At 34.3% G+C, this 12,724-nt stretch overlaps 1 protein-coding gene across 1 annotated transcript; it reads left to right on the top strand.

Moving 5' to 3' along the window:
• The first annotated feature begins 7,200 nt into the window (after positions 1-7,200).
• Positions 7,201-12,358, top strand: LOC117622796 (EEF1A lysine methyltransferase 2). The gene is made up of 7 exons (XM_034353568.1): positions 7,201-7,555; positions 7,819-7,944; positions 8,984-9,184; positions 10,623-10,719; positions 11,178-11,281; positions 11,466-11,517; positions 11,918-12,358. Exons 1-7 carry the CDS (start codon positions 7,341-7,343, stop codon positions 12,116-12,118), a joined length of 996 nt encoding a protein of 331 aa, XP_034209459.1. The 5' UTR covers positions 7,201-7,340; the 3' UTR covers positions 12,119-12,358.
• The last annotated feature ends 366 nt before the right edge of the window (positions 12,359-12,724 follow it).

Here is a 12,724-nt window from a genome sequence, read left to right on the forward strand (position 1 = left end):
CACCACTTTTCTTAAGACGGTAGAGTGATTATTATTGGTATTGTTAGGGGTAAACAACACCATCCCTTCAAACAACGAATCCATCTCATGTTCCTTCATATTATTTGGCTACCCCTAACCCAAAACTAAAATCTTCCAAATCCAATAAACCACCAAATTAATAATCTACCAAAATCTAACAAAAGAAAATATGAAATTCCTTGCTCTTAGTCTTACTCCCAATTTCAAAACTCAAGGCTTGCCTCTTTGATTTTTGATTGGTGTGGTTGGTTGGTTACTAGTACTAATGCACTGCAGAAGAAGAGATTATGAGAAAGATGAGGCATGCACCTTTTAAGGGTGATGGTGAGCAAATACACATTTGGTTAATGTGGTAAGCAAAAATGCTCCCATAAAAATATAAAGTAAAATCCTATAATTGTAATCTATTAAAATCATAAGTAAAATCCTAAGTGAATAATCATAAGTAAAATCATATAATTGCAATCCATTAAAATCATATAATTACAAATCCGGTTGAAATCCATTACATTAAAATCATTACAATATGTTAAAATCTCAATTGAATACACCCCCCGTAGAGTCAGTAGCAAATCGAAGTTTTAGAAACAACGACAAGCCTGGTTGTAGCATTGAAGAAGTGATGCAAGTTGTAGAAGGCATACCTGAAATTGTTGAGGATGATGAGCTTTTCGTGAAAGCTGCAGATGTCTTGATTGAAAGAAAAATAGAGAGATGTTTGTTGCATTGAGGCAAACCAACCGACAAATTATGTCGCAGTGGAGCAAGAAAGTTTAAATTTAGTCTTGGTTACTTTCTTATTTGTCTTATTATTTTGAGTGGTTTTGAACTAATAATATTAATTGTACTTTATCTTTTTTGTTTTGTCAGATTCAGTTACTTACTCTATGAACATTGATACATTGACGTGGAACTGTTATTTTTCCTTTTTTATGAGGTGGAAGTGTTATTTTAATATACCATTCTTTCATACATACATACATACATACATATAAATGGGTATATATACAGTGGTAGTTCCAAGATTCGAAAGCCGATCGGTATGAGTGAAGTTCATTATTAAACATAAAAAGATACACATAATGAGGGGGATGTAGTGAGCCTTACCCTCAAACGCATCTATATCTACAAATACAAAAACTAGTTTCTGAAATTTCTGAAACAACTGTCTTTGTGCGAGAGAAAAAAAATTATAGGCAGAGCTTGGGGTTTGTGCGAGACAAAAAATAATAATAATCATAAGTAGTCTATGTAATATTTTTTTAACAAAAAGAGAGAAGGAAAAGGAAGAAAAAAGAAAGAGAGAAAGGAGAAAAGATAGAAGGAAAAGAACGACAAAAAAGAAAAAGAAAAAGAGTTGAGATGAGAGAAGGAAAAGAAAGAAAGAAAAAAAAGAGAGGGAGAGAAGAGAGAAGGAAAAGAACGGAAAAAAAGAGAGAGAGAGGAGAAAGGATAGAAGGAAAAGAAAGAAAAAAAGGTTTGTATCGGTTTGTATATGTTTAATTTAAGTGGGTTGGACATATGTAGTGCAGGTAAGATTTTTGTAACAAAAATTTGGGAATGTCCTCTGGGAAAGTTTGTAAGTTGTTCTTTAATCCAATATTCGGTATGAATTGCTAACTTCTTTTATTTTTGATTGTTCAATATCTTCATATACTTTTATTTTGATTGATGTTAAGTGCTACTATCTTTTCATGAGTTCAATTATATTTTTCTTATTGTTAAGAACTGACTTAGCATGCTTTTAAATTAAAAGATCAGATATTAAGCAATTTCACTTTTTGAAAAATTAAATTAGTTTTAATTTTTTCATCTTCCTGTTAAAATTTCTCTATGATAATTTTAATCGAGTTATAATTTGGATTAAAGAGCATGAAACATATTTTGCTTAACGAATTGAACCTTGATGCCTTAACATTTCCATTATTGATATTTCATTTTTAAACTTAATCTCTACAACACTCAAATCAAATTACTTTTCCATTTTACAGTCATTTTTATTTTGGTACGTTTAATGATTTCTTTGTGTTCTGACATTTGCCCACCTACTCCTTAAGGATATGATACTTGGACTTCCAAGATTATTACTACGTGTGACTACTTGCACTTGGTTAGACGCAACACCTATAAATACTTCTCTTTTTTGTGTTATAAAGGATGTTGATGAACCTACACAATATCCACCAATACTTGAGCGAATTGCAAAGGCGTGGAGGTCTTTATTCTGTCTTCAGTTAAAATGTGTAATCTTATTTTTCTATGCTTATTTGTTGTGATATGATGACTATGTCTAGCTAGGCCTCTTGGCCAAGGCTAGGAGGATGCCTTAGTTTAATTATTTGTGCTATTGAATGTTGAGTTTTTGATCTAATGAGTTGTGCTGATAAATTTACAATCTCTACTTAAATTTATTCTAAGTGTTGAATTCTTTTGATTGGCCATCTTTAGGGTTTGCATCTAGGTGATAAGATGGATACATGTAGACCTAATGAGTTGCATGTTTCAAAGCTTATTGCAATTATAAAATGTGAAGAACTTAATACTCTAATAAAGATTAAGACTTCATATGATTCATTGTCTCCATAAAACTTAATGAATTTCATGTGTTTAACCTATGCCATAATACGGATAGATTACATAGTAAGATAACTACTTATGCCATAATACGAATAGTAATCACAGCTAAGGAAAAATCGGCTTAAGTGCTCTAAAATCGACTTAGGTATGGAATCTTTATCAATTAACTCATTGGATTAATCACTTACCTCAATAACATGAGTAAGAAGACTAATGGTTGAATCTAAAGCCTTGGTGTTTCATTACATTGTTAACAAACTTTTCCAAAATCCTTTTTTTAAATTTCCTTAAATTTCCTTGTTTGCTTTTGTTTATTTTCTTAAACCAAAATCAACTTTTGCCAACTCACTTTTCAAAACTTCCATTGGCATGTACCATCTCTCTATTTTTCACCTTTGTTTCCATTTAGTTTATGCTCTATTAATTGGAATTTTACTCAATTCTTGTGAGAACGACCCTGTGCTTGCATATCTATACTAACCATTGATTTGTGCGCTTGTAAAATAAATTTGTTGAATTTAATCTATTAATTTAGGTTGAATTTGGACATAACAACTCATCAAATTAAAAACCCCAAGCAAGCAAGGACACTTTGTTTCTTTCCAGCATTGCATTTGCACAAGATAGTAAGTAATGAGATGTATTGTAAATTCTGGACCACTCTTTTAACAAGTTAGACAGACCGTCTTGAAGGGTTTAATTCGACCATGGACCACTTTCTTAGAACCATGCCACTATATATAGGGCTTGAAATTCAATCATTAATCCCAAATTTTGAAGAACCTTAAACCCAAATGGCCAATTTTGAACCCTAAGGGCATGTTTGGTATGGCTCACTAAATGGGACTGTGCTATATTGGATCTGAAGCCCATGTTTGGTTAGCAAGAGGACTAACTTAAATGGGATAGTAGAGCCCGACAGTAAAAAAAAAGGCCTCCCTCGTTCTCCTTATACAGAGAAGCTCAAAATGGGTTCGCAAAATAAGCCTTTGCTATATTGAACACGCCTCTCTCCAGTTCGCGACTCCTTCTCTGCAACTCCACCTCTCCTTTGTTCAACATCGACTCATCTTCTTCGAATCTTGACGCAGGTAAGTTTTTCTGGTCTTTCCCTTTGGACACCTCTCTTATTCCTTCTTCAATCTCTTTGATTTTTGCAAATCTCCTCAACAATTTTGACTGTGCTCTGAGAATCTCTCCTTCCTTTTCTCTGTTATTTTCTTCTTCTCTTCTCTAATTTTCATAGAATCTGTAGTGACATATATATACATGATGTTAATTGGCAATTAATTTGCAATTGGGTATTTCAGAAAACCTAGAAATTCAGAAGTAGAGTAGACTTTTGGCATGAATCTTGACCCAGGTAGTGAAAGTTTGGGTATAGCTGTTTGTGTGGTTTTGCTTTGGTTATTGTCAAAGCTCTGGTTGCTGTCAAAGTCTGGGTATAGCTCTGGTTATTGTCAAAGCTCTGGTTATTGTTATCATAAACTCTCTCTCTTCACAAATCATGCGATCATAACAGAATTAATGGTTTGAAATTGTTCTGAATGATCTGGAATAGTATGTTTCTTTTAAGCCCTCTCGTGTCAAGCATATGGATTTTTGTCATTCATCTTGTTTTCTCATGGTAGAGCACAAAGTTGCATTTAGTTTCCTACAATTTTCACATCAGCACTAGCTGAATTATTTTTTAATTGTAAATTGTTCCAGGTGGCGGACAATTTCTATAGACCCGATTTGAAGAAAGCAGCTCTTGCCAGGGTAAGTGTTGGTCACAGGAGTCTCAAGGTCTCCAAGTCTGGTGTCAAGAAGAGGAATAGGCAGGTTGTCAAGACCCCTGGTAGGAACAATTTTTTTTTTTCTTCTTCCAATGTATTAATTTTTGAGAACCGATGATTGCTTCTGTACTTAACATAGCTCTAACTGCAAACTGGATTTCCATCGCTTGTTAATCTAATTTTCAGTTCCAAAAGAGAAAAAGAAAGTTATTGAATTTGTAGTTTAAAGATGTTTTAATTTTAAACATAAGTAAGAATGAACCCATCTACTTCAATTGAAGTGGAACAAAACTTATGTGTGATATATCTGTCTTATGTTTTAAAGTCATTATGTTGCAGGGAGCTGCTTCATTATGAGCTTGTTTACAATTATTCAGGATCCAAGCATGTAATTTTCCACCTATTAACTAATATGTTTTGTGGCCTGTTGCTTATTTTTCTCGTGCTGCAAATATGTAACTCTTAGCTTTGAACGTGACTAGATCACAGAATCGTTGAAAAGATGTGGCATCTCTGAAAGCTCAACTTATGTGCTTGCCACTTATTTTAATTCTTCTTCTGATGAGGTAAGATCACTTTGAAAGTTGTAGTAGATCAAGCATTGCATTGCTTCAGGATATCAGAAAATGTTAGCCATTTTGACTTTAATAATTTTTGTTGAATACTAGATTGAACAAAAAGCAGTAGAGAAACTATCAACAAAGAGCAGTAGAGAAACTATCAATGGAAAAGAGATTGACTTGGAGGAGTTGGGAGGTAGATTAGACCAAGCCCAAATACAAAAGGTACACTCTTGATCACTTTTCTAACGGCAATTAGTTTTGTTCTGATTTTGTCTAGTTAGTGATCATCAGCTCTCGTAATTTTCAGCACTATAAGATAACTAGCGTGGAACTAGGGATATCTTCTGTTGCTGATGCCATTACTTGATGGATTGCCTATCGTGATGCCTTGTGAGAAGAATGAGGTTCATGTTCTGGGAATTTAGAGCTTCATTTGAAGGTGGCCAAGGAAACAGAAAACCTGTAGCTTACTATTCTTGTTTTAGCAATTTCAATTGTCCAGTGTTATATGTAAGTATACTTGTAGGCAAAGGTGAAATTTGGAAAACGTGATTATGCTACCTATACCCAGCAATGAACCAATGACAAAATTTGCTTGAAATTGTGGTACTAGTTTAGTTGTGAGATTGCTTGTATGAGAAAAATTCAATTGTTGATCATTATTGGTTTCTTGGATAGTTGTAGACTTACATATCTATTAGTGGGGAAGATGCGTCATCTTTCTACTATGTTCATTTGGTGTTTTTAGTTTTACTTTTCCAAGTTCAGAGAGATATGATTTCCCATTTTATATTTATCTCTAGAGGACTTTGGAAACTTTTGCCCTTTTCATGAGAAAGGGAAGCTCCCTGTTTGTTTTTTATCACCAAATTTTGCTGAGGATTGATTTGGTAATACTATGCTCTAATATGTAGTTTTCAAAAATGTCTTAGTCATAGAGTTTCGGATGCAACTCTTGTTTAAATCCTAATTCTAGTTTACCATGTTAAATGCAAGATATAAAGAATGTTTGCCTATATTTTTGTCACAATTTTCTGAGTTATCTATTTTATCCTTAGCCAACATATTTTGGTATAATAACATAATATCACATGGTAAAGATTCAATTAATTAAATTCTTTTTGTTTGCATACAAATAAAGATTAAATCATGCATAAAATCGGTGGAATTTATAATTTTAACAACAAATAAAAAGCCTTTGGTTTGGAGGAAAGAAATGTACATGTCAATTTGGTAATTATAATAACCAAAAAAATTACATTAATTATTTAAAAATTATTATTTTTAAATATTAAAATAATTATTTTTTAGTCCGACACAGCACCAAACATAGGTCTTCACTATTTTTACAAGGGAGATTCACTATTATACCCAATATGGGGGCCCAAATTATAAAAATACCCTATATAAAATGGACTTTAGAAACACACCCAAAGCCCATTTACAACATAACAAAAAAGCTTTTAACTTCTTATAAATTACAAAACTGCCATCAATTTCTTAAAACAAGCCCAACCCCAAAATCTCATAAAAATACCCAAAGCACTCAATAGGGCATCAAAGTAATTTAATAATCAATATTAAATTCAATAAGGCTAGCTATCATTTTTTGGGTTTTTTTTGGGTTTGTTTATAGAAATTCAATTGTGTAGGGTTTATTTATAATATTAGTGCTAGAAATGGGTATATCACTAAATATCTCTTTTTACAATCCAGTTTCTTAGTTCGACGCAGCACCAAACATAGGTCAGCACTTAATCCAACTTAGACTAATCTGAGCTAATCCAAGACAGTCCCAGGATTTAGTCCAGTCCATGACAGTCCGCCGTGCCAAACGGCCCCTAATGTAAAATGAGGATAGTTTCAAACGAGCTTTTATCTTCATGGAATTTGGGTTAACGAAATTGCCCTTTGCACTGTCAAAGAAATTGACAAGTATATTAACTTGTCCTCGAACTACTACAAATACGAAACTACAATGGTAAAAGTGACAGAATTGAAACTACATGGTCAAAAATAGTTGAAGTGCCAAAGAAGTTCAATCTCATTTAAGAAAGATGCTACAATGAGGAGTTTAAAGTGAGAAGGCCAATCCCACCATCAAAACATTTAAAATATTTAAGTCTTATTATTATTTTTACATTCGTTCGTGATAAGATTGACCTCTTCAAATAGCTCATCACTTTAAAATCCTCGTTATAACCTCTCGCCCATTTAGAGCCTTTCATTGGGCTTTCTCTATAAGAAAAACAAATGAAAAAATGTCCACATCTTAAGATCTATGATCCAAACCCAAAAAAGTCCACCAGAGTACCCCCAAGGTTTGATCACGTCGATTTATCAATACTCGGGTCAGTATTAGTATACTATAGTCCATCTCTCTCTCCCTCTCTTTGTAGCAATGGCTGGACTTCGATTGGGGCCAGATGACTCGGAGCTATCGCAGCAGAGCCGAGCTGCTCCGGCCGATCTCATCTCCGACGACGACCGTTCCGTCGCCGCAGACTCATGGTCCATCAAGAGTGACTACGGAAGCACTCTCGACGACGACCAACGCCACGCCGACGCTGCCGAGGCCCTCTCCGCCGCTAACCTCCGCGCCCCCTCCGATTACAGGTTTAATTTCCGTCCACTTCCTGTTTGGTTTCCCAGAAAATCTTGTGAAGAAAATATTATGAAGACTAGGTTTCCCATTGCTTGTTGTATTTAGGCTTATTCTGGTTTTACAACCTCTGTTATAACTCAAGACTTCAGAGGAGGAGTGAGACTCTTTTAGTCAATGAATTAATTATTATTTTTTTAAAGTGATTAATTTTTCTTTTAATAATTATTTTCTTTTTAATGTTGTATGTATTGTGTTTGATGTTGTATGTGTGCAGTTCTGACAAGGAGGAACCAGATGCTGAAGGTGTGACATCAATGCTAGGTCTTCAGAGTTATTGGGATGCTGCATATGCAGATGAGTTGGCGAATTTTCGTGAACATGGTCATACTGGTGAAGTTTGGTAAGCTTGGTTTTAGTATGTAAGTCTGCAAATTAACTTGTCAATGCATTTGTTGTGGCTTTGGGGCACATCATAAAGCAGCTATATGGATTCAATTCATGTAGTTTGAAGTTTTCAGAGTCATAGGAAATATTTATTCATAAGTCCTTTAGCCGGGATTAGACATGCTATATGTAGTAATATAAATTTTTGAAGTTAAAAAAAAAAATTCAGATCTTAAAAGTAATAAATGAAAGGAGTATTCAGTGAGAACGATTGACTTTGGTGTGAACTTAATACTTAAGAGCATCAGATGGTCTTTCATGAAGGACTTGGTAAACATACCAGTCCTCTATAAGTTACTGTGCAAAATGATGCATGCTTACTCTCTGCTTCATCATATGGTATTTGTCATGTTGGTAGAGAATCACAATGTACAAAAGTCTTGCAATTGGAATCTATGTTTTGGGCTACTTTATGGACTGTAAAGGATTTTGTAGTTCACTTCCAATTCTTTGTTTGATCATCTACTTATTTTCTACTCATATGATCACCATGGTTTTTGACCTAGGTACTTGTCATTCATTTGTTCTCTTTCAGCCTTTGTGGTTTCTTAGCAAGAATGAAAGTGGGAGAAGCATACAGGATTTATTTAGCCTAGGTGTCTTAGTGGGGGAGTGAAGGAAACATATCTTTTACAATTCGTTATTTCCTTTACTTATTCCTCAACAAAATATAAGAAAGACAGAGAAGAGAGAACTGTTCTTTTTGGGTGTTATTTAGAAATCCCCTAAAGTGTTTGAACGATGAAAATATGAAAAGCAAATCTATTACAAAATTCCAAAAGAAAATATTTATTACCTAAATTTCTTTGAAATATTGAAATATTACTGGCTTTATAATCACTTTTGGTTATGGTTAACCAAATTTTGTCAAAATTGAACTTATTTTTTTAAAACCCAATTGAGTGAGCATTTTCTATTTTAGTTCCACTTCTGTTAAAATGGGTAGATAATGTAAGACCTGGAGCATTTAGCAGTTCCCTGTGCTGTTTCTGTAGGTTTGGAGCTGATGTCATGGAAGTTGTTGCCTCTTGGACCAAAAACTTATGCATTGATATTTCTCGAGGTCGCATGCCAAATCATGTTGATAATATCAAGTCTGATCCTGTTGAACAAGGTGATAAGTATCTTTCAGATTGGAGTGTACTTGACATTGGGACTGGCAATGGATTGCTACTTCAAGAACTTTCCAAGCAAGGGTATTCTTTGATTTTTTCAATTTTATCTGGTATTATATGTTGAGCTAAGTTGAAAGTCCTGTATGCAGGCAGATTCAATTCAAAACTAAGTGAACCATATCTCAAATAATGTCTAGATTGGAAATATAGGGGTTTTGTTTTAAAATTCACAAGTTGCCCATAGGTGGAGGTGTCAGCATGTGTATGACACATGGTTAATGTGAATAATTACGTTTAGATTCCATAGAGTGATGTAGCAGTGATGAAAATAAAATCTAAAATAAATCGATACCATGAAAATAAAATCTAAAATCAATCGATACCGAACATGAGGGAAGTGTGTGGCATTTCGATCCTCCAAGAATCAATCTTGTCTTAAAGAGTGAGCATGATTTGTTGGAAATGTACATGGATCCTTTAATTTTCGTCTTCAATGCATTTGTTGCTAAATTTAACAGACTCACTAAAGTCAATTAAAATGGTCTTTCTCATAGTTACCTGGTACAGGGAATGAGAGGGTATGTGGAACAGGAACGGGTTCGGGGTAAGATAGTTTCTACGGTACGGGATTCGAAGGGGTAGGCATAGACGGTACGGTATTTTGGGTCGCAATTTGTGTAACTTTTTAATTCGGTACGATATTTATTTTATAAATACTCATATATATATATATACAGTCCTGATCTCTTGGACCCCTGTAGTCCAAGAGATTTATGGTCACTCACCGTTGGATGTAAATTCAACGGTTCACTCATTTATGACTTGAATTGGGTAATAATCATTTATGTCATATTGCATTTATATATATCATTTTGAACCATTGGATTAATATCCAACGGTGGGTGACCACAATCTCTTGGACTCCTGTGGTCCAAGAGATCGGGACTGTATATATATAATATGAAAAGAGATGCACTTTAATGGATTTATCAGTATATGAATGTGGTAGGCATGATATTTATAATACAATAGGCAAACAGGCATGATATTTATAATACAATAGGCAAACAGGCATGATATTTATAGTATAGTAGGCATGATGTTTATGGGGTCTAATCTACCGATCCATGTGTGGAGTATATTAGGCAAACAATAGGACTGTGTGTGCAGTATCTGTTCTTCACAGGTACTGTTATGCTACTTAACGAATTTGGTTCATTAAATCTATTGATCCAGGCTGCTTACGTACCGTGAATTGTTATACCCGACCCAGTTCGAAATATGGGCTTTCTTTAATAAACAAATTTAAAAGCTATGCCTCAGGAATGCCCATTGCTTTTTTCCTTTGTTTTATTTCTTTTCCCTTGTTGGAGGGTAGGGGCGAAGGGGTGGGAGTGTTGTCAACAAAAGTGTGAGTCAAAGATTTCACGAACTTTTAGTCAATGACTTGAATTCCATTTGTTTTTCTAAATGGCCACATTGACCATAATGAATGAAATTATTGGTGTTTTGGGTTCAGGTTTTCGGATTTAACTGGAACCGATTATAGTGAAGGAGCGATTGACCTTGCTCGAAGCCTTGCAGGTCGTGTTGGATTACCCAACATTCATTTTTTGGTATGCCTTTTCTTTTGGCCAATTTTTTCTGGTATGTCTAAACATTGAAAAAATATCAGATTAGAACCTAATGTCTTCTATAATCCCTTGGGACATCTCTATATTTTTAGTGAATGAAATGGAATTTCTCATCTATCTACTTGGTAAGTTTGTGGAGTGCTTTTTCCCCTTGTACCTGCTGAACATGGGAATAAGCAATAATTTATAAACATCTGCATGGAATTTTCTAAATTAAATCACCAGATATGCATTATTGACTATGATAAACTTGTTATTCTTTCCATTAGTTGGAGTTAAATCTATACAAGCAATGTAGAACAAGTATTTATATGAGGCTGAATTTCTGTAATTGGTTCTTTAGCATTATTGTCTTCAGAATCCTGGCTTGTGTATACTGTTTCTTTGATACTTTGTTTTTTCAATAATTTAAACTGAATTGCGTCACATTTATTTTTTAGGTTGATGATGTTCTAGACACCAAGTTGGAAAGGCAGTTTCAACTTGTTGGGGACAAAGGAACCTTAGATGCCATTGGATTGCATCCAGATGGTTCTATCAAAAGGTAAAGGCCAGTTTAGTCTGCATTGCTGCATTTGCTCTCTTAAGATCATTAATCTTTTCTTTTCTATTTTCTGATTGATATTTCCTCAGTTTCTGTATTAATGATTAGTTCAGTTCATCTAATTGCTTGTCTTTATTGAATAGAGGGAAACTAGAGTGAGATAGATTGTGTTTTTGTTATACAGGGTAATGTATTGGGATTCAGTTTCAAGATTGGTGGCTCCTGGTGGAGTATTGGTGAGCATCTTCACTTTGTCTAGTACTTGTTACTCAAAGTTGCACTCAACTTTATTTAGGGCATGTTTTTGAAAGTGCTAAAGTAGGAAGTTAGAGTATATAAACTATTTCATTATGAACACAGCTGCTTCTCACACATTCACTTTGAAAGTGCTTTTTGATGAGGCACCTAATAGTTCTTTTTTAAGCCAAAAGCATTTTGTGTTCTGCCGAACAATATCGGAAGCACTTTTGGATATTTGAATCATCCCCAAACACACCCTAAAACCATATAAGATTTTAACATTTGCACCATCATTCTTCTTATTTTTGTTATTATTTTTAAAATTTCTCTTTGTCAAGTTCTTGTTTCTTTTGACACTACCTGATATTTCCATTGCCTTGCGGAACACCATTGTAGGTGATCACATCATGTAACAGCACAAAAGATGAATTGGTGCAAGAAGTGGAAAGTTTCAATCAAAGGAGTGTGACCCAGGAACATGATGAAACACCCAAAGATAAGTTCCAATACCTTAGTCATGTCCGCACATATCCGACATTCATGTTCGGTGGATCTGTAGGATCACGTGTTGCCACTGTGGCATTTCTCCGAAACTGAATCACTAATCCTTGCGAGTAACATGGTTTGACGCGGTTCATGCATTTGTGTGTGCACACCGAGAAATGTACTGACTTGTGCAAGTTCTTTTATTTGTTTGAAAACCATGAAACTCTCTGATTCATTTTAAGCTATTTCTTCTTTGTCAGGGTTTCTGCTATGCAAAGTTTATACATAAAATGTACATTTTATTGCTTAGTTGCTAGTATGAATGTATTTTGGTTAAATAGCTATTTTACATATTAGATTTTCCTATTCTCTATCCTTTGGAATTCAACTACCTTCTCTGCGAGAGATGAGCTTAAAAATTTATTTAGTATAATATCTATTTTACTTCTTTTTTCATTTAAAAAATTGAAAGAATGAAATCATCTTTTACTCTGTCCTTTTCTTTTCTTCCCTTTCCCTTTTCCACATTAGGTGGAAAATCCGAAGACCTTTTAGTGTCAAAAAGACTCTAGATGAATTGGATTGCTCCAAGATCTGGAGACCTAGTCTTCCTTGACCTAGAGTTTAAGGAACCTGTGTTTTTTTTTTCCCAAACCTCTGCGTGAGAGAGTTGCTTTATTTAACAGTCTAAATAATTTTTCGACTCTTGGTGCGAGA

Source organism: Prunus dulcis, chromosome 3 (genome assembly GCF_902201215.1).
Source record: "Prunus dulcis chromosome 3, ALMONDv2, whole genome shotgun sequence".
NCBI classification, from domain to species: Eukaryota; Viridiplantae; Streptophyta; class Magnoliopsida; order Rosales; family Rosaceae; genus Prunus; species Prunus dulcis.